The 19,085-nt window shown below is 43.0% G+C and overlaps 2 protein-coding genes across 5 annotated transcripts; one reads left to right on the top strand and one right to left on the bottom strand.

Moving 5' to 3' along the window:
* The first annotated feature begins 4,423 nt into the window (after window positions 1–4,423).
* Window positions 4,424–5,563, top strand: irgq2 (immunity-related GTPase family, q2). Its single transcript, XM_067238763.1, has one exon. The coding sequence runs from the start codon at window positions 4,424–4,426 to the stop codon at window positions 5,561–5,563; it is 1,140 nt and encodes a 379-aa protein (XP_067094864.1).
* Window positions 5,564–6,167: 604 nt separating this feature from the next.
* On the bottom strand, window positions 6,168–17,251 carry mag (myelin associated glycoprotein). 4 transcript variants are annotated; one of them, XM_067238757.1, is made up of 12 exons: window positions 17,177–17,251; window positions 13,540–13,666; window positions 13,169–13,244; window positions 12,154–12,522; window positions 11,608–11,904; window positions 11,093–11,350; window positions 10,431–10,691; window positions 9,954–10,256; window positions 9,609–9,708; window positions 8,966–9,068; window positions 8,581–8,634; window positions 6,168–8,282 (listed from the first exon to the last, which is right to left on the bottom strand). In XM_067238757.1, the coding sequence occupies exons 3-12, from the start codon at window positions 13,212–13,214 to the stop codon at window positions 8,124–8,126; spliced, it is 1,950 nt and encodes a 649-aa protein (XP_067094858.1). In that variant the 5' UTR covers window positions 13,215–13,244; window positions 13,540–13,666; window positions 17,177–17,251; the 3' UTR covers window positions 6,168–8,123. The 4 variants fall into 4 exon arrangements, with proteins under 4 accessions (XP_067094858.1, XP_067094859.1, XP_067094860.1 ...); XM_067238758.1 differs by lacking the exon at window positions 8,581–8,634; XM_067238760.1 differs by lacking the exon at window positions 8,966–9,068 and having other exon boundaries at window positions 8,217–8,282.
* Between the last annotated feature and the right edge of the window lie 1,834 nt (window positions 17,252–19,085).

Below are 19,085 nucleotides of genomic sequence, written 5' to 3'. Positions count from 1 at the left end.
ATAAAAAGCCCCTGAAAACAGAACTTGAAGATGGCTAAAACACGTTTGGTAGAGCAGATCACATGTCACAGGTCAAGTTAATCCACTCACCACCCTCTTGAGTGTAGCCCCAACCAGTGATCCAGCAGGATGAACCAGAGGGAAAGAACTCTTTAGGACTGGGCAAACACACTGGTCGAACTCCACCTAGGACAGCCCATGACCAAACATTGCACCAACACTCAGTTAATCATTCCGTGAAATAAATTGTACACTAATAAACATGACTTACTCAAATGTTATTGCCAAATGAGATATTAATTACAACTATTTTGGCCAACAACTCAATTTTGATGTCTGAAATACTCTGCTAATGGCCTATAAATCCAAAGTGCTGGAACCCCAAAACACTGTTGCAGAACTTTTAGGGCTCACTTTAAAACTACAAAGAGCAATCTCCTCCAGCCTTCTCTTACCTTCCATCTCTATGACAGTGACTGTCCGTACAAGACCCAGGTCATAGTCATTGTTGTCTTTCGAGAAGCTGGGGTGGTAGAGGACCTGCAGGGCTCTGTAGCGTTTACCAAGAGATGAATCTGTCACCCTAACCGTATCTACCACGACCTGCCAGTCCGCCGCCTCATGCATGTTGTATCTATTATGGAGTGAACCACACAAACAAGAATGTGGTTCATCCCTTTACGTTTCAAAAGCCTACTTGCGTTCATGTCTTTAGTTTCCCTCCTCCTATCTAATTCATACAGGTATCTAAATATCATTCTTTACTTCCAAACCTACTGGATGAAGCAGTGGGCTGCAGTGATGACCCAGCGTGGTGAGATGATGGCACCTCCACACACATGTTTGCCTTTCCAGTGTAAGCTACTCTGCCAGCCCCACTTGTCATCCGGTGCCAACGTACCCCCAACGATGCGCCAACTTTCCTGACCATCATTGACTGGACCTCTGCAGCCTGAAAGGGGGGCGCAGAGATGGCTGAAAATGGTTGATGGCTCTTAAAAATGTACAATGCGATCAACCTTAATTATTCTGAGTTGCAAGGAGATTCAGGAATTGAATGAACTCTTAAAGGTAGCTCATGCCTTTACCTGCAGTGATGTTTCCTGTCTCGTTGATTGGGTTCTTGAGAAGAAATGGCGGCACAGTTGGGATACTGCAGTTTCCCTTATTGACACACAGTGGAGCCAAATCCTTCAATTTAGAAGGAAAACAGAGAAGCTTCACTGATTGGGAGAGAAACAGGATATAAAAGAAAGACAAGAAAGAGGAAATCATGGCAGGAAGGTAGAGTGAAACGAGAGAAAAATGAAAACAGTAATATTTGTTAGTACAAGATGAATCCATCCTACTTTATAGATTAAATGTTTGAACGTGCTAGTAAAGTCATGTTACTAACTCTGCTCTGAAAACACTGAGGTTACCTAGGATGGCAGAGGATATGAAGAGAATGATGACGGTGGTGATGACGGCTGTCAGTGCTGTCACACGAGAGTGACAGACTGCTAATAAGTACACGTCATCTAAGAAGTAACATGAGATAAAAGATGATGATGAGCGACTTACAATGTGTGCACAAGTGTCCATACAGAAACATGACATGAGTATCTTTGTGCATTTAAGTGTTCATTGCATTATGTGCATAGCAACACCTGCATGTGCCAGGAATTTCAGAAGTGCTACTATATCATTTCAAACAATAGTGATATTTGTTTCTTAAGCAATAGATATATTGATACAAAGACTAAGTGTACCTCCAAGAGAAAGATATATAGTGTATTATATTTGTCTCAGGGGGCATACCTGGTTCATCTCCAGGGAGGTCTTTGGGCAGTGATAGCCCCACTGAACCCTCTTCCAACACAGGCCCAACTTCTGATGGTTTCACCTTCAAGATTTCTCCAAGGATGATGTTACAGGGAGGGAGGGGTAAGGTGTGCATTTCCAGGCTTTGGCCATCTTTGGTTAAATCTGGAGCTATTTGGGGCAAAGATGCTGTCTCTGGTGGTTGAGTTTCAAGGGATGCCTTGTGAAAGGACAAACAGGTGGACCATGCCTTGGTTTGCAGCTCATGAGTATTAAGGACCCCCTCAGAATATGGTGGCATGGGGAAGGAGTCTCTTTCATAGACATTGGGTGGTGGTGGTGATGGTGGTGAAACAATAATTCCAAAGTCAGGCGTTGTTGGCTGCAAGGTGGAGGGGTAGAGAGGTCCATAGAATGGCTGTTGTGCACCAGTTAAGAGCACGGTGGGCTCCATTTCTGTATCTGTCAAGGTTTTAGAAATGTGTTTTGTGGGGGGTAATGGGAGTTGGGTGAGGGGAGCAGTGTCAGACGGATGTTCCAGTGGTTGCTGTTGTGTGTCAGGTGAGTTATGCATTGGGGTTGGTGGGTTCTGTTCTGGGTGGGGTTCAGTAGGTAAATTAAAGGGCTGCCAAGGGAAAACAAAAATCACAAATTATAGGTTGTTATTGGGAACTCATTGAACACACAGAAACAAATACTAGACAGAAACAGGTGTTCAATATAAAATGTTACGCTTTTTCTCTTTCTTATTAGGGGCAAATTGAGGAGAAGCTTAAACGTTCTCTACAAAAGTGAAATACAATTAAAACATAATCTGGAAATAGAAATAAAAAATGAAATGGTTACCCTCCCAATGCAGCAAAACAATACATATTTAGCCTGTAGAAAGCAGTATAGGAAAGCTTCTGGGTTGATCTTACCGGATTAAGATTCATAGACAGCCTGTGCTTTACCAGGGAGTAGTCACCAGAGTTTATAATTTCCTCTTTCTCAACACTGGAGTCCATCACTGTAGCAACAAACGCCTTGCCTTCTTTTATTCTTTACTGATCTCACAGCTTCCTCTTCACCTATAAAACTGCTCCTGTACTTGTACAAAATGTACAAAATGTTGCCATTTTGTCTATTTCATTATCTCGTCCTTTCATTCTCCATTCTCCATCTTCTCTTATGACTCCAACTCATATAAGTCTCTAATCTGTCTGTTCTTTCCTCTGCTGGGTTGTAGCATTCGGGCTGGTAATGGATAGGTGTTTCTGTCATTGGGGATCATGAAATATGCATGGGTATTATAGTGAGCAGGGATCAGAGTTAAACAATAGAGTAAAGTATACTTCTTTGAGGCACACGTGTGGTACAGAGATGTGTGTTGATGCACAAAACAATATCGTCATCCAACACTGCATCCTCAAGGGTAGACCGAACGTTTTATTCAGTGATGTAGATAGGCAAGACAGTGAGGGACTGAATTCTTGCTGCTCGAACACATGCAAACTGCACTACCATGTTATACAATGCTTTGAATGTCTCAACAGCTGACGAGAAGCACCAGCCATTGAATTGTGACGCAAACTAGGCTACATTAGTCAAATTTTCAAACATTTTCAGATTTTTTTAAACGCTGTTTATTCGGCACTAGTTTGTCAGTGTTTAGTACAGCATTTGTTACTTTGAAGTAGGCACCACTGTTAATGGCACAAAGGGCTTACTGGGCCTTAAAGGTGAGAACACACTGAAGCATTAATGAGCCAAACCCTTCAGTCGGACAATTGCCCGAACAACAGGAGAACAATATCTAACTGAACAAAAACAGGCTTTACAAAAGCACAATCAATCCAATGTCTTACAAAATCCAAAAAACAGCCATTGCTTTACTTCCAGATAAGCAATAATAATTGGGCATGTGAAAGTATTTCATCAACCCCATACAATTAACAAAAAATCTCCCACATACTTTTTTACCTGACAGCATTTGGACCAGATATGGCTGAGTTTAGGAAAACTTAAAATTTTCATCTGTGTCCCCTACATTAATTAATAATTAAATATTTTCCTTCCCTGAATGTAAAGTTGACAGGTTTTTGTGTGTATTATGTGTGTGCATTACACTGATCTGTATGCACTGAAAGCATATGCACTCACTCATGTGGGATTAGGGTTGAGCTTACAGGATTAGAATGTTCCACTAACTGTTCAGGTTCTATAAAAAGATTCACTGTAGGAGACAAAGTCAACACACGTCTGCATTGAGGAACACTCTGAGATTCATAAAGCAACTGGGAAGACTTTCCCCATCGAAGCTGTAAGGCATCCAAAACTGGAGGTAAGGCACAGGCAGGTAAAAGATGATATGGAGTCATAAGTAAAATATGTTGGTATAAAAGATGAGACTAAAAACGTAGTTCATGTTGTTGGATTTTTCGTTTGTGTTGATTCCATCAGAGGAATATAGTCTGGACTCCACCCTGTTCTTCCTTTAATAAAGTTGTCATGCAAAGTTAATATATCATTGAACTTTAATTAGTTACAAAACAGTTTGCATAGAATTGAAAAAAAATAAGCACACTGAGACGTTACTTTGTACGTTATGTTCACATCTATTATCCACTTTCTAATAGTCATGGCAGACGTTCTGAAAGGCTTGAATCTCCTTGAAACCTTCAAAGAGACCATGGAAAACAACAAGCTGTCAGATGTGAAAGATGCGGTGGAGGACCTCCTGATCAGCAGGGTCAACCTAGCCGTTGTTGGTGACCGGGGAGTTGAGAAGGCAGCCTTCCTTAATGCCCTCCGCGGTCTGGGCTCCCAAGATGAGGGAGCTGCTCTGTCTTCATCCCCCACCCCCCCAGAAGAGCTAGCTGTCTACCCCAACCCGAAACACCCGGACTTCCGCTTGTGGGATCTGCCGCCTGTCCCCTCCGCTGCACCCTTTGACCCCGATGTTTACATGGACCAGTTCAAGTTCCTGCGCTACAATGCGGTGATCATGGCATTCACTCAGAGGCTACAGCCCAACAGTGTGGCGGTGTTCAACAATGCTCGCTCACTGCAGAGGGAGACAGTGTATTTCACCTTGCTAGCCTCAGAGGGGGATACAGAGAAGTGTCTAGAGGAAAGGAGGAAGACCAGTCTAGAGGTGTTAAAAGCAGAGGGGGTGGCCTTGCCCAAGGTGTACCTGGTTAGACCCTGGACCCTAGATAAGCTAGATTTTCCTGGCTTACTGGAGGACATGGGGGGAGACCTGCCCGAGATCAGGGCCCAGGCCCTCCTCCTTGCCCTGCCAACCCTCACCCTCACCCTGGTTTCCCAAAAGAGGGATGCTTTCAAGGCCCTGGTGTGGGCAGCTGCCTCTCTCTCAGGTGGTGTGTCTGCCATTCCCGTGCCCCTGGTGGCATCCATGTTGGACGCCAGCATGGCCGTGAGGATTCTGACTAAGGCCCGGGCCTCACTCTGTCTTGATGATGAATCCATTGAGCGGTTGGCCCAGCAAAGAAGTATGGAACCTGCCAAACTCAAGGCCTTGCGGACTTGTAACCTGTCAGTTGAGGTCATCAAAGGTGATGTGAAGAAGCGCCTGGCAGCGGCAGAGAAGGAATTGACATTGGGTGGCTCTCTGCTCGTAGAGATGGCAATGCCCAGACATGCCCGCTCTGCCAGCCGCTCCTTCACTACCATGCTGCAGGCTCTTAATGGGGCTATTGAGGAGATGGGGGCCGACGCTGAGAAGATAGTAGCTGCTGCCATTAGCGAGGGAAAATGAGAGAGTTGAAAGACCACCTCATTTGTATTCAAGCTTATTGCATGTGCAAACGTAACCCATTGAGGCCAATGAACAGGGATTTCATATTCCAGAGATGTTTCTATATTGGAATGTGTGGTATGATTAAATACAAGAATTATTGTTGTATACTTGCAATAAAAATGTCATTGCTTTGTGTATGCCAGCTCAAATAACTTTCAACGAATTAACTGAAATACTGTCATCTCTCTTTTTGATTCAGCTGTACATTGTTGCATTATGTACAGTATGTTACATGTAAAGGTTGGGTGGATTATTTGATTGTGTTAAATCAGTGCTGTAACACTTGATAAACCCAGTGCTTGAGAGTAGAGGACATTAATAGGATTGCTCCATTATGTCCTTGTAAAGCAGTAGGCCTGCAGTTGATCAGAGCAACAGGGCAACTCTGCGTATGGCACAACGTCCACAAACACAGGTACAGCCACCACAAGTGCTACAAAAGTGTTGCTACCAAAATAATGAAGATAAGGAATGGAAGATATAAGGAAGAGGTTTCACCATCTCATCTTTTTGATGTGCTATATTTGTACATATTTTAATCCAAGCATGTCTCCTTTATGATTTATACTTTATTTATCTTCGCATGGAATTGAATAAAAATGACTGGCGGTTTAGAGTTGTTTCAAATAAAAAAAGCAAACAAACAACATCAGAGATCTTATTGTAATTAAATAGCAATTGTCCTTATTAACTTTCCTTACTTGTAGATATATTGCAGAATTCTCAATCTTAATTATTGCATCAATGAAATAGAAAATCATCACAATAATGATTAAGATCACTTAAAAGGAAAGAGTGTCCACATTTTCTTTACAACACGTTGTGACAAAAGATTAGATGCATCATAAATATTCCTCTCAATTTTCATAACAAGTTTATTAAAACCGAAAAAAACATGAGCCACTGAAGAGAGTGAACTGGGTTATTGACAGTATGTCTATGCAAGATGTCATTAACAGTCATGATCTCTGACATGTAACATTTCAATAAACTTCATCTTATCCTGGCAGTGTTGAGATCATCAGAATGCCCATGTCACCAAAAAATGGCCTATTTGATTTATTTGACAATATGTCTGCACCACTGCCGTATTACTTTACTGTTTACTGTAGTGTTGTACAAATGGCTGACAGCATAATAATTACATGCAGGGTATTTACATACAGTATTCATATGGGGTCCCTTTACCCATTGATTTGTAGCTTATAAATATTAACATTAGACAACCATTATCGAGTTAGGCCATTAGTTTCACATCAGATAAGTAAAATCAAATGTCTTTGAATAGCACAACCAAATGTTACTTTGTGTTTTTCAAAACCTACGATGGCACCCAAAAAGAAAAAGAAAAAACATGAACTTCACAACTCACAACCCTCTTAGAACACTCAGCTAAAAGTGATACTCCCAATGATCAGTTTCTTATGATCTATCAGCACTGTTTAAATACATACAAACATTGTCTCAAAGAGATGCGCTTTGGCCGGTTGAACACTGGAGAAGTTTATTGCAAGAGAATAAAAAACGAAATATGGGCAAAGGTCAACATTAAATCACAACTGCTAATGGCTATTTTCCCCAGAGTAAAACAATGCAGTCAGTGTCTTAATGTAAATGATGGAGAGATTAGCAGGAATATTCATATTGTGCACAAGTATAACACAGACCACCACTTGACAGTTGCTAAGTAATGCTTGTGCTTCCACCATCCTCTAAACAGTACCAGACATATATTACATGACAAATTCCCTTGAATTTCAACAATAAAGAGCTGATTCCCAGCACATTATATAATTGAAAACACACCACAGAGATGAATGCTTCAAGTGGATAATGTCATTCTCAAACCAACCTTAATATATACTTATTTTAACATGTCTTCAAATATGAATGTGACAGAATCTTGGTCAGGAGGAGAGAAGGGTCTTCCTCCAACGGAACAAGATTTTCAAAATAAAAATAAGAAAAGACCAAATCCCATTCCCTGACACTTCGACTGGCAGTGGACACAGAAGAGTATAACTGACACCTGGAAAGGTGTTATTGTACTACAAGGAGTTTTAGTTAAGGTGCAACTCGGACTGAGGGAGATACAGAGGGGAGAATGTTTACACTAAATGGCCACATCATTGTGTTTAATGTGAAATGTGCAATAATGTGAACATGGAGAGAGAAACCTGCAACTGGTAGGGACTTGTGAGGCCATGTGGTGTAACAGCTGGGAGACAGGTACTGTGATATCAAAGAGCTTTTTACATTGTCCACTGGGCTGTGCTCTGGTCCAGCAAGTACCAGCAGATCCAGATAGAGAGGTATGACTGGGGTGGCCCTTGCAGAACTGGGTGGAGCTGAATTTTGGAGGAGGGGGGGGGGGGGGGTACAGTAAGATATTAACAATCTTTGAATGAAAATGTTATCCAGAGTGGAGGAAGACACAGTTAAGGAGGGCGGGAGAAGAAAGGGGCACATGACTGCCACTGTGTCCCATCAAGCCGAGGTATCAGGGAAGGATCGCGGTTCATTTGGCCTTAATCTCAGTATAGTCGCTGCCATCATCATCCCTCCCTGACGCCACTTCCCTAGATCGCCCCCCAATGAACTCCAGGGCAGCGTAGTTCAGTTCTGTCCTCTCCAGGTCTGCAAGAGAGCCCACATGTTGATAATCCCCCTCTTCTCCCTGTGGACAGATAGAGAGAAACAAGATCACCACTTTGGTGTCACCAAACCCACCTCACACACACGGAGGACGACATGATCCACTGTTTAGAGGAGAGTGTTAGTCTTTTTTGGTCAGCACAGGCACTGACAAGGACAATGAGGCATTTTAATATTTCAGGTTAGCAAAGATGCAGCCATGCATCAGCAATTTTGGAAATGATGGGGTCATACAGAACAAAGAGGCTGTTGCACGGAATATGCAAATCTTTTGCTTACATTTTGTGTATTTAAAAAAAAGGGGGGTTTAGGGACCTTACCGTGCTCTCCTCTAGAATGGAGTTAAACTTTGAGCCCAGCAGCTCAGTCTTAAGCTGTGCAAGAGTTAGGGAAGAAAAACAGACAGAAAAATGCAGAGAAGCAATGAAAGCAGGAGAAAACAGTGTTTTGTATAGGCATTTGTTGCGGCCATTTGATTGGTAGTAGGAGAGAAAGGCTGTAGGATTACTGAGGGTGTACAATTCCAGAGGTCATGTATCAATTTATGAGCACTTTTTGCTGTACAAGGATTGTACAGCAAAAAGGCACAATAGGGAAAATGTGGCAGGCCATGCTATCAGCAGCGGTCTGAAAAGGATCATCCTACCGATTCTTCTCACAGTCATCATCATAACCATCATCATCATCATCATCAACATGTCTCACCACTTTCTTCCTCAGACTGTGTTTGTCCTTCTTGACTGCGCTGTAGAACAATGCTGGGTTCTCCAGATTAGAGACCAGGTTCTGCCCAGGGTTGCCATTCTCTCTGGGGGACGGAGTCACATAATCAAACTCGACCTCACTACATCTAACGCTAGGCTACACTCCAAGCCTGGGCATCCATTTTGAAACAAGAGCAGTGGATCAAATTGATAAATTTCCAGGCCAGCTGTGGTTGTGGTCGACGGATGATTGTGGAATGGGTTTAGTTGCTGCGCTGACACCCATCATCAACATGACTTGCTGTGGACAAGTTGTTTGTTGTTTTGATCCAGAATCTGAAGTCCCTGTTGGCTTCCTGGGTTTAGCATAGCAGGTCAAGGATAAAAGTGCCAAAGCAGTGCCAAAGCAGGGTACTGTGCCTGTTAACCACAGCAATAGTTAGTCTGGCTTGCAAACCAACTCTCCAAGACAGCCAATGCCACTCTCAGGAGTATTGACATTTTTGTAATTAATTTTTTAGCCAAAATTCATTAAGTAATCATGACAGGTTTTTGGAATGGATGGCAAGGCTTTAGAATTTCCATGTCAAGAGGAAAATGACTACTTTTGACTGATGTGGTTGCCTTCTCCCTGGGATACTCACTTCTTGTTGTTGTGGCCCACGTATCTTACTGCTGCAATGATGAAGGCTATGACTGCCACTCCCCCGATAGTGCCTACTATCACAGCCATCATGTACTTCTCTGGATAAGACATTAAAAATAACTATTGTTACTAATAGTTACTGTTACAGTGGCTGCAAATGAACACATATTCTAGTTCTGCCACATTGTAAATTGTATTTATTGTTTTGGTAGTTCACCATTTATATTCAGGCTGGTAATAGTCTCTTATTAATGTTGGATTAGCTAAATCCTGTATTCATACACTTTTATTTGGGTCTTTCAGTTTGGCCCAGCAATACATCCAAACCGGTGTGATGACTTACTCTCTTGCTGCAGCTCTAGATGAACACTCTCTGTCCCGTATATGTTGGTGATGCTACAATGCACATTGGGACCCCCGTTGCCAGCCCGCTCTCCCTTCTCCCGTAACTTGATCATGCCCGTGGACGTGTGTCCATCCGTGTGCATGTAGTAGTTATAGCGTTTATCTGTCTCATTGATGGTGATGTTGACGTCGGGCAGGTAGAACTCAATAGTCGGTTCAGGGTTGCCGGTTGCCATGCAAACACACTGAACACCCTCTCTCACCACAGTGCACTTGGACTCCTCCAGGAGCACAGGGGCGTCTAGAACCAGAGGGTGAGACTGACATGTCTTATCACATAAAGGTATGTGGCATGGTGATGAATGGTGTCTACTGGTCTGTTCGAGGTGATACATTTATGACATATCATGGTATAGGATATCATTCACAGTGACATATTATAATGTGGAATGAAACAGTTAGTGTTTGCACTCACACTCGACAGTGATGTTGAGGGAGCTGCTGGCCCTGCCGTGCTCGTTTTCAGCCAGGCAGCGATACAGTCCGTCTCCCTGGGGGGTGATCTCCAGCAGCTCCAGGACCGACAGCTCCTCAGCTGTGATGGTTCCTATCAGCCCCCCATCCTTCAGCCATGTGAGCGTCGGGGCCGGGCTTCCCTGCGTGCTGCAGTGGAGGAACACCGAGGAGCCCTCCTGCACCGTCAGGGAACTGTTCACCAAGGGCTCCCGAGGGGGGTCTTCAAAAGGGAAGGAGAACATGATATATTGGAAAAAAACAGAGGGGGAAAAGAGAGAGTTAGAGACTAAAGAACTGAATCATGGAGCAATATGGAGGAGAACGATACCGTTGAGCGGAATGAAAAGGACAAGGGAGTCAGGTGGCTGAGCGGTTAGGGAATCGGGCTAGTAATCCGAAGGTTGCCAGTTCGATTCCCGGTCAAGCCAACTGACGTTGTGTCCTTGGGCAAGGCACTTCACCCTACTTGCCTCGGGGGAATGTCCCTGTATTTACTGTAAGTCGCTCTGGATAAGAGCGTCTGCTAAATGACTAAATGTAAATGTAAATGTAAGGGACTCGAAGTCCTTACTTTGACAGCATTTAGAAATCGAATGAAAAATCGAAGCACGGCCCTCTCACACTTAATGGTCAGGTACATTGAGGTGTTCATGGCCCCGTAGCCATTGTTGCCCACACAGGTGTAAATGCCCTCCTGAGCAGGGGTCAGGTCGTCGAGGGACAGAGAGACATTGGAGGCTGTGTCCCAAAGCACTTCCTCATCCCCAAACAGCCAAGAGATCCTGGGAGGAGGGTTGCTGTCCACCTCGCAGTGCAGCGTCACAGAACTTCCCTCCATAACCTCCGTGGAAACATTCACCCACACCGACCGAGGAGGGTCTGGGGACGAGGACAGAATGAGCGGAGGGGGGATTTCCATTTGTGAAAATAAGAAATCCACATCTGTCAGTCAGTTACAGTACCTGTCAAAAGTTTGGACACATTTTCCCATTCAATTGAGTGAGAAAATGTGTCTAAACTTTTGGTGCAAGTCAAAATTTGGACACATCTTCAAGGGAAAATGTGTCCAAACTTTTGACTGGTACTGTATGTCTGTGTACATACAGTATATTCATGAAGTGCTTTAAGTGACTTACACTTGACGTCGAGAGAAATGAGCTTCTCATAGGACAGCGTGGTGTTAGGGTAGTAGACTCTACAGCCCAGCAACTGTCCATTGTGCATGGGCCCGGGGGTGAATGTGAGGGTGTTGGACATCACGGCAGTGTTGCTCTCCTCCAGGTAGTCCGATGTAAACTCTGGGTCAGGCAGATAGTCGGTGTACATCCACTGGATCTCTGGGGTCATTTCTGGACAGTTATCTGGAGCATAGCAGGTGAGCCCCAGGCTCTCATCACTGACAATCTCCTCAGGGACATCAATGGTGGGGTGTTCTGAAGGGGTAGATGGAGGTGATGTGGATTAAAAACATTGTTGAGAAGAATGACTTCTGATATTAAGCAATTTACTCTTTGATTTTAATTTCTATTAAAGGTGTATGTATGTCGATGGGGATGGAAAGAAAGTATCGGTCTATCTCCCATAAGTAGATAAATGTCTTTTTGACACAGCATGGGCATCTAAACACTGTGCTTTGTAATGTAAGAATCCTGAACTTGTGATGAAGTTATCAGTCGTCTTACCCAGCACCTTGAGCTCAGAGAAGTCTGGGTAGGTGTACATGTTGGCGCCCCCTAGGTCAGCACGAAAGTAGTACCTCCCAGAATGCTCTGTGCCAATATTGCTGATGAGCAGAGTGCAGTTCCTGTGGGTGAGGTCACCCAGAAGCTTGGTCCGTCCCTTATAGCTCTCGTGCACCACATCTGTGCGTGATTTAAACACCACAGGAGGGAAGAGCTGTGGGTAGGGCTGGCCAAAGTACCAGATACCGTGGATACCACGGTACAGCCTGATTCCTGGGGGGTACATGAACGTGCACGGGATGACCACACAAGAGTTGGTCATGGCCGAAATGTCTCGAGGTACCCATACATTCCACTGGGCACTGGCGTCTAACATGGAGAGAGAGAAGGACGGAAGTTAGTTAGATGCATGCCGTCGAAGCATTGAAATAATGTAAAGCAAGTAGCTTTCTTGTGTCAATGATATCACTCGTAAAATAAAAACTATATTCTCAGGTTCATTATTAAAGTGAACCTGTAATTTGCTGGAAAAATGATATGTAATGAGCATGCACTAAAAGAATAGAGGGAACAGTAGAGGCCATCCTAGAGTGAGTACTAAAGAGGAAGATAGTGGGTGGAAGCACATGTTCCCCACTGCAGCAGGGGCACTTCTGTCTGAATGAGAACCACATGATTGGCCCTGGCACAACAGTTCAGATGCTGGGCATTTAGTGAGTGCCCTTTACTATCTTGTGAATCACACCATAATGAAGCTTACAAACATATTTGTTTGCCATGTTTGGGAGCAAAAAAAAACTAAACGTATAAAATTGTAAATTGTGTCCCCAAACAAAGATGTATGTCACAAATATTTTTCTCATGCTGTATTTTTATTGAGATAGTTAGTTATATTCTCTCCACTCAATATACTTATTTAAGACATTTTACCAAAAGTAAAGAAGGTAATGATTCACTGTGATGAGTCAGTGTAATAAATGTGAATAAAAGGAGAATAAGATTGTGATCATGTTACCTTTGATGATTAGCAACAGTGGCAACAGCAGCTCCAAACACCACATGGTATCTGCTTAATCTTGGACTACAGACCTCTGTATAACAAAATGGACTAGCAGTTACATTTTCAAACTTCACAAATTAAATATAGTTTCTACATTTCTACATAAAACTCCGAAGCCCTAAAGGGCAGATGAAAGAGAAACAAATCTGCATATTTGTATGCATTTTTTTTGAAAATGTTTCGTATTCTTTGGCAAGACCTTGTTTTGTATGATTTCACAATAATTGTTTTCATAGACCTTTGAGGGGTTCTTTATCATACCAAGAAAACAGACAAAGATACAAATGTTTGTGTGGAAAAGGGTTGGGGACTTGGTTAAGGATTACCTTGAAGCACTGTTAGCAGGAAGAAGTTTCCTCTGTAAGACTCCACAGCTTAGCAGCAGAAAAGAGTAAACCCACCAGAGGGTGACCACTCAGACTCTAGCAGATTAACAACCTTTTCTCTCAACTTCTGTGAAAAAAACAAAACAAGAGACGTCAGCATCTGGCGATGACATCACCCCTTAGAGTGACACACAAGCTCCTAACTGACACAAAGGTGACACACACCCACACACACAGACACACAGACGTACAAACTCAGACAGCACCTTCTCACGTCTCCTTACAGGGCTCACAGTGTGAGTATCACTTTTCATGAGTCATACGGAGTGCCTAGAAATGACAGAGAGTGACTGTTGGCCCTGTCCAACACCATGACAGACTGGCTCAGATCCCTCTCCTCCACATAGTTGCGTCACCCCACTGGTTTAGTCAACAAACTGTTGGATGGTATCAACTAGTCTGTGTCTCCCTTTTCTACATCATGCAAGTATGGCCATATATGAGCAGTCAGTTGCTGGTGCAGCAAAGAATGGATGGTGAGAGCTTATTAGTTTACACCTCATGTCCCCAGACAAAAGGTTCTGAGAAACTAAATTGATATGGACAATACAACGACAAATTGTCATCAAGAGTCGTTCATTTTGACAGAGTAGACAGTAGTGTTTCTCTTGGCAACTGCAAATCAAATTCCCATCCCAAACAATCCTGCTTGATTTGCACACTTCCACACAAAAGGCGTTATGTAGCTCTATGTAGCTCTGTGACATTATCTAGCTCTTTAATTCTGCACTTCGACACCGAACCATCATTAACCCTTGCCAGAACAATATATACGTTTTCTAAAACATTGCGTCAAGCTCCTCCATCTGCACAACACAAAAGCATAGAGAGGGGCAATGTTCAAGTTGAGAGGCCATGCATCAGCAATGGCTGAGGGAACAGAGAAGAACAAGCAGGGCAACAGAGGCACTGACACCATCACCACTAACAATAAGGACAACAAGAGCCCCATTGATTGTTATACAAATGGCAGGCAGAGCGAGCAAGTGCCACAGGCCACTTGCCTCATACCAGCTCCAACACCAGGCTCCCTCTCAGCTGTCCTCTCTGTTGGATGATTCTACTCTTCTTCTTCCTGTAGCTAATTCTCTTTCGGCTGAGGATCAGAGATCTTGATGGTTGGTTCTGTGCAAAGGCATAGGAGGAAGGCCAGATTGCGTGCGCCCTGGTCTGTGTTGAATGTGTGCAGTGGGTAGTTTTTAATATGCATTCTCTTCATGCTGCTAGACCCACTCCATGCATTCCTTTAGTCTGTCCTCCCTTGCTCGCTCCTTGTGTTTCTATCAGACCCCAGGATTCACCCTGAAACCCTGCTCTTAGCAAAGCAGGCCAGCCTAACACTTGTTAACTTTCCAACTTAAAGCCATGTTCTTAGGCCAAGAGAACTGCTGAAGTACATTACTGTAAACTGTGCATCCATAATGGTTCTAAGAGAAGCATACTATGTGCTTATTGTTTCTGAAATCTCTCCTAGGGCAAAGAAACTATCATCCTCAAAATGATTTATTATTGACTACATATAACTTTCATGTGTTTGTAATTGATGATACAGTAATCATTCACTGTTTTGGTCTTTCTATTGGACCATTATGTCAACACAAGTACACACCAACACAAATAAGATATTTTCCCAATAAAGGTGGCTTGTAGATGAATTGTGTTATTGTGTTAGGCAGTTAAAGGTAAAAACCTAAACTATTACAGCCACTCATCTGCAAAACCCTTTAGTAATGGCAGTAATGGCATTCACCAAGTAATAGATTTCTCATAGGGAATCCCTGCACAAGCATGTGTAGCTAACTTTTGAGGGTGGGCATAGGAGGTAGGATGGAAGAAGACAGACTGAATACAGTATTCACATTCTGAAGCAGAGTATAAATGAATACTCAGCATGCCACAACCTCCCACACACACTTACACGCACGGAACACATGGCTAATCAATGAACACACTCCACACTGTTCCTTAAAAGCAGTACGTTAGTTATGTGACCTTCCTCTACGCCCCCTCCACTTCATTCCATGGGGACAAAGCAGAGTTTCCTTGTGCTGTATGGTCCTTGTTTGTTTTGTGTGTGAGCGTGCAAACACACATGCTGTAGGGATAAGAGTTAACTGACTTCAAACGACCCTGGTTACAACACAATAGGTTATCAAGTGATATTGTTCACCTTTGTAAAATTAGTCATGCATTTCAGGAACACAAACAATGCTCATGTGCTAACACAACAGACATTGAAAATAAAGACTTTTGTGACCCACCACAATTATTCCTATCAATGGAGCAGAAGTGTCATACAATGTGACACATTTTCCATTACCCATCAAGTCAAAATATGATAACAAGTTACCATACCACCCACCAACTGTGCTGAGTGGACAGGGCCAAGATCACTTGTATTGTTAATATCATATTCTGTATGTGTGTGTCTGAGTGCTGGGCAGTCTGAGCAATAAAGGATACTTTGTCCATAAAACACTGCCCATTGTGTGCTGGATAAACTGGAGAAATTCTCCAGATAGGCCAGCTCACAGCAAACGCTTGCTGTTTGCTTCTGACGTGTGCTGGTGTATAAGCTTGGTCCCCACTAAAATCCTATGAGCAGATGGCTTCAGACACACCCGCTTCCCCTCCTACACTGCACATGCTAAACACCCCCTACAACTACATACACAACACATGCACAAACAAGCCACAATCTAAGGTTCTGCTGAGGCAGCGTTTCAGTCCATCACTTTCGGTAACAAAATAATGTCACAACGTCTCCACTTGATTCCGTTGGACAGTCTCACAAAAATTGGAGGGAAATACCGATCGTTTGTCTTATGGCCCCTAGTTATATTTACAGTGAAAAAACATATCATGTTGACTGTTCTTACGCGTCTTGTAAGACAATGGGTGATTGTTAATGTGTGCATGTTTGCCTACAAGCCTTGCGTGTTTGTATTGGTGTGTGGATGTATTTCTGGGAGGGTTTTCACACCCGTGTGTAGCTGCTACCTGGCAGTCCTGTGTTCTTGGACCAGTTTAGTGGTCCCAAGCACAGTAGGCAGATGGCGCACCACAGGGCCCTTTCTCATTTGAGTACTTTCTCTTCCGTTTAGCTTAGCAGGGGGCGACAAACAGAGCAGTCACCTGCTCAACCCCACAGAGAGGAGACCAACAGTTTTACCCAATCAAAACATGCAAAGTTCTATTCCTATCCTTTACAAAGGATTTCCAGATGCCTATTCTAGTCTCGTTTATTACTTCGGGTTGAAATACTGTCTATTGGAGAGTGATTTTTACGAAAATCAGAGTCTCTCGCCATTTGATACAAATGGAAAGATGACCATAGAGGGACTCTATACTACCAGTAGTTATACAATATTTTAAATATAGACCACTTTAAAAAAAGTTAAATCCAAACACATCCTTCACTTAAAAATCTGTAAAGGTATAACCAAATATGGGAATCATCACACAAAAACACATAAAATCACTTGCTGAACCCACATACGCTCACCTAAAGACATTTGAACGCTTGCACAAAGATATGCCATAATCCAAACACACGCAAACAATAGATGCTACTCACCTGTGTACGTGAGTGTTGCCAAACTTCTTCTCCTATGCAAGAGTTCCCACTTTATCAGTCAGCAGTCACCAGACAAATACACATGCACAACACACTGAGCGTCACGCCACTGAGCTACCATGAAGACCTCTCGCCACTCTCTGTACCAAGCCCCAACAGTGGACCACCCCCCCACCCTTCCACCCCCCACATATGGAAATCTGTCCTTTAGTGTAACAGCATTGTTCAGAGCCTGCGCCCCAAGACCGAGCCATTCATAAATTCACACCCCACACGGAGGCCAGCCACAATGGCCAGTTGTGTTTCGACTCGCCTCAACAAATATGGTTAAGGCTTTGAACCCTGAGGCCTGTCCATTTAAGCACACAGACATTTGCTTTTTACTTGATGGATCTGAGTGTATTAATTTGACTTTGAGTTTGTGGAGTCACTGCACCAAAGAGCACAGGACAGAGATGGTGGGGGAGTTGTGCAGGAGGTGTGGACAACAGAGAGTTGCAATGTCACTGGCATTGGCAAAAACATTATTGGTACATAGGAATTGCTATGTAACTAAACTATAGTAAGTGCATTAAGTGGTTATTATAAAGGTGTAAGAAGGTACAGTATAGGGGAGGGGCGTAAGGATTAAGTGAATGTAATAAAGGGCCAGTTGAAGGTTGTGTTTCCAAAACTAGATCAATGTTTCACCAATCCCTGGACAACAACCATATGGTCCACAAACCAAAAACTGTGTCTTCTTTTGCAAATGAGGTATAGCTGAATTATTTGGAACTATCAAATAACTGTTTTACACACCCATTATGAGAAAGCCAGAAAACTTCTGTACAATCCTCCTCCACATGCTTGACACCATTCAAGTGCTCAAACTCTCAGGTACAACAGGAGCAAAAGTCTGCACAGGATTTATTGTTTTAGATTAGTGATCTTTCAGCAAGAAGATAGGAAAGGTGACATTGGACAGGGCTAAATCATGAGCATTTGACTGTAAAAAAAAATTAGGTAACAATTAGTACATAGCAGATCTCTAAAACATTACTCGGTAAAAAGATTGAGAACACAATGGGGGTAGGGAACTACTTCTCCCTGAGCCCCGAACAGAGCCTCCACAACCCTCCTGACATTGGCCATTGTCTGCCAAGGCCTGCTGGGACAACGGAACAGTACAGTCCGAGCCTGACACCGGGCTACACTGGGAAGTCGATGGCCACAGATAATTGTCGTGTTAAGCACAACAATCTCCTTTTCTCTTTGCCTACGCTCATTTCTCTATCCCTCCCCCTTTTTCTTACCCTCTCTCTGTCCCTTATTGGATCTCTCACCATTAGCTATATTAGCTAATGTGACATATAGTCTTGCTTCAGACATTTATCCGGTATGATTTGGCACATAGCTGTACAGTACATTGATGTGGCTTCTATTACATGGTGTATGATGTAGGCGTGTGTGGGCCCTGGATAAAAAGATTATCAGATCTATTATAAGAGTGAGAAAACACAAAAAGAGAAAAAATCACATCGTTTTAGAAATCCTAACTGGATGGACGGCTCTTGATTGTTGCAACATAAACAATGATTTGAAAGCAGACAGTGCACCAGAGGTACTTTCCCAACAGGTGCTGAAATTGATTACTTCTATCTTTAAAGTCATGCATGGTTTGTGAGTCTGACTACTAATGAAAGAAATACAATAGATAAGTAACCCACCCTTTCAATCCACAATATTCATCCAACTGTCATAGGACATTATGCCAAGTCTAAAATCTTGAAAATAAATACGTATTTATTATTACTGCCTTCTTATCCACTAAGGTCAAAAACAATTGTGTATCTAGAAATGTTGTCTGGTTGCCATGACATTAAACACATCATCTATAGAATCTTGTGTAACATGGATTGTGTTCCCAACT

The sequence above is a fragment of the Osmerus mordax genome, chromosome 6 (assembly GCF_038355195.1).
Source record: "Osmerus mordax isolate fOsmMor3 chromosome 6, fOsmMor3.pri, whole genome shotgun sequence".
Lineage (NCBI taxonomy): Eukaryota > Metazoa > Chordata > Actinopteri > Osmeriformes > Osmeridae > Osmerus > Osmerus mordax.
The sequence above is the reverse complement of the archived record's forward strand: the minus strand, read 5'-3'. Positions and strand labels throughout refer to the sequence as shown.

Coding starts and splice junctions, on each gene's coding strand:
- irgq2 (XM_067238763.1), top strand. CDS start 4,424: ATGGCAGACGTTCTGAAAGGCTTGAATCTCCTTGAAACCTTCAAAGAG.
- mag (XM_067238757.1), bottom strand. CDS start 13,214: ATGTGGTGTTTGGAGCTGCTGTTGCCACTGTTGCTAATCATCAAAG. Junction 10,257..10,430: donor CCTCAACATCACTGTCGAGT/GTGAGTGCAAAC, acceptor CTCTGGTTCTAG/ACGCCCCTGTGCTCCTGGAG. Junction 8,635..8,965: donor ACAGTCTGAGGAAGAAAGTG/GTGAGACATGTT, acceptor ACTCTTGCACAG/CTTAAGACTGAGCTGCTGGG.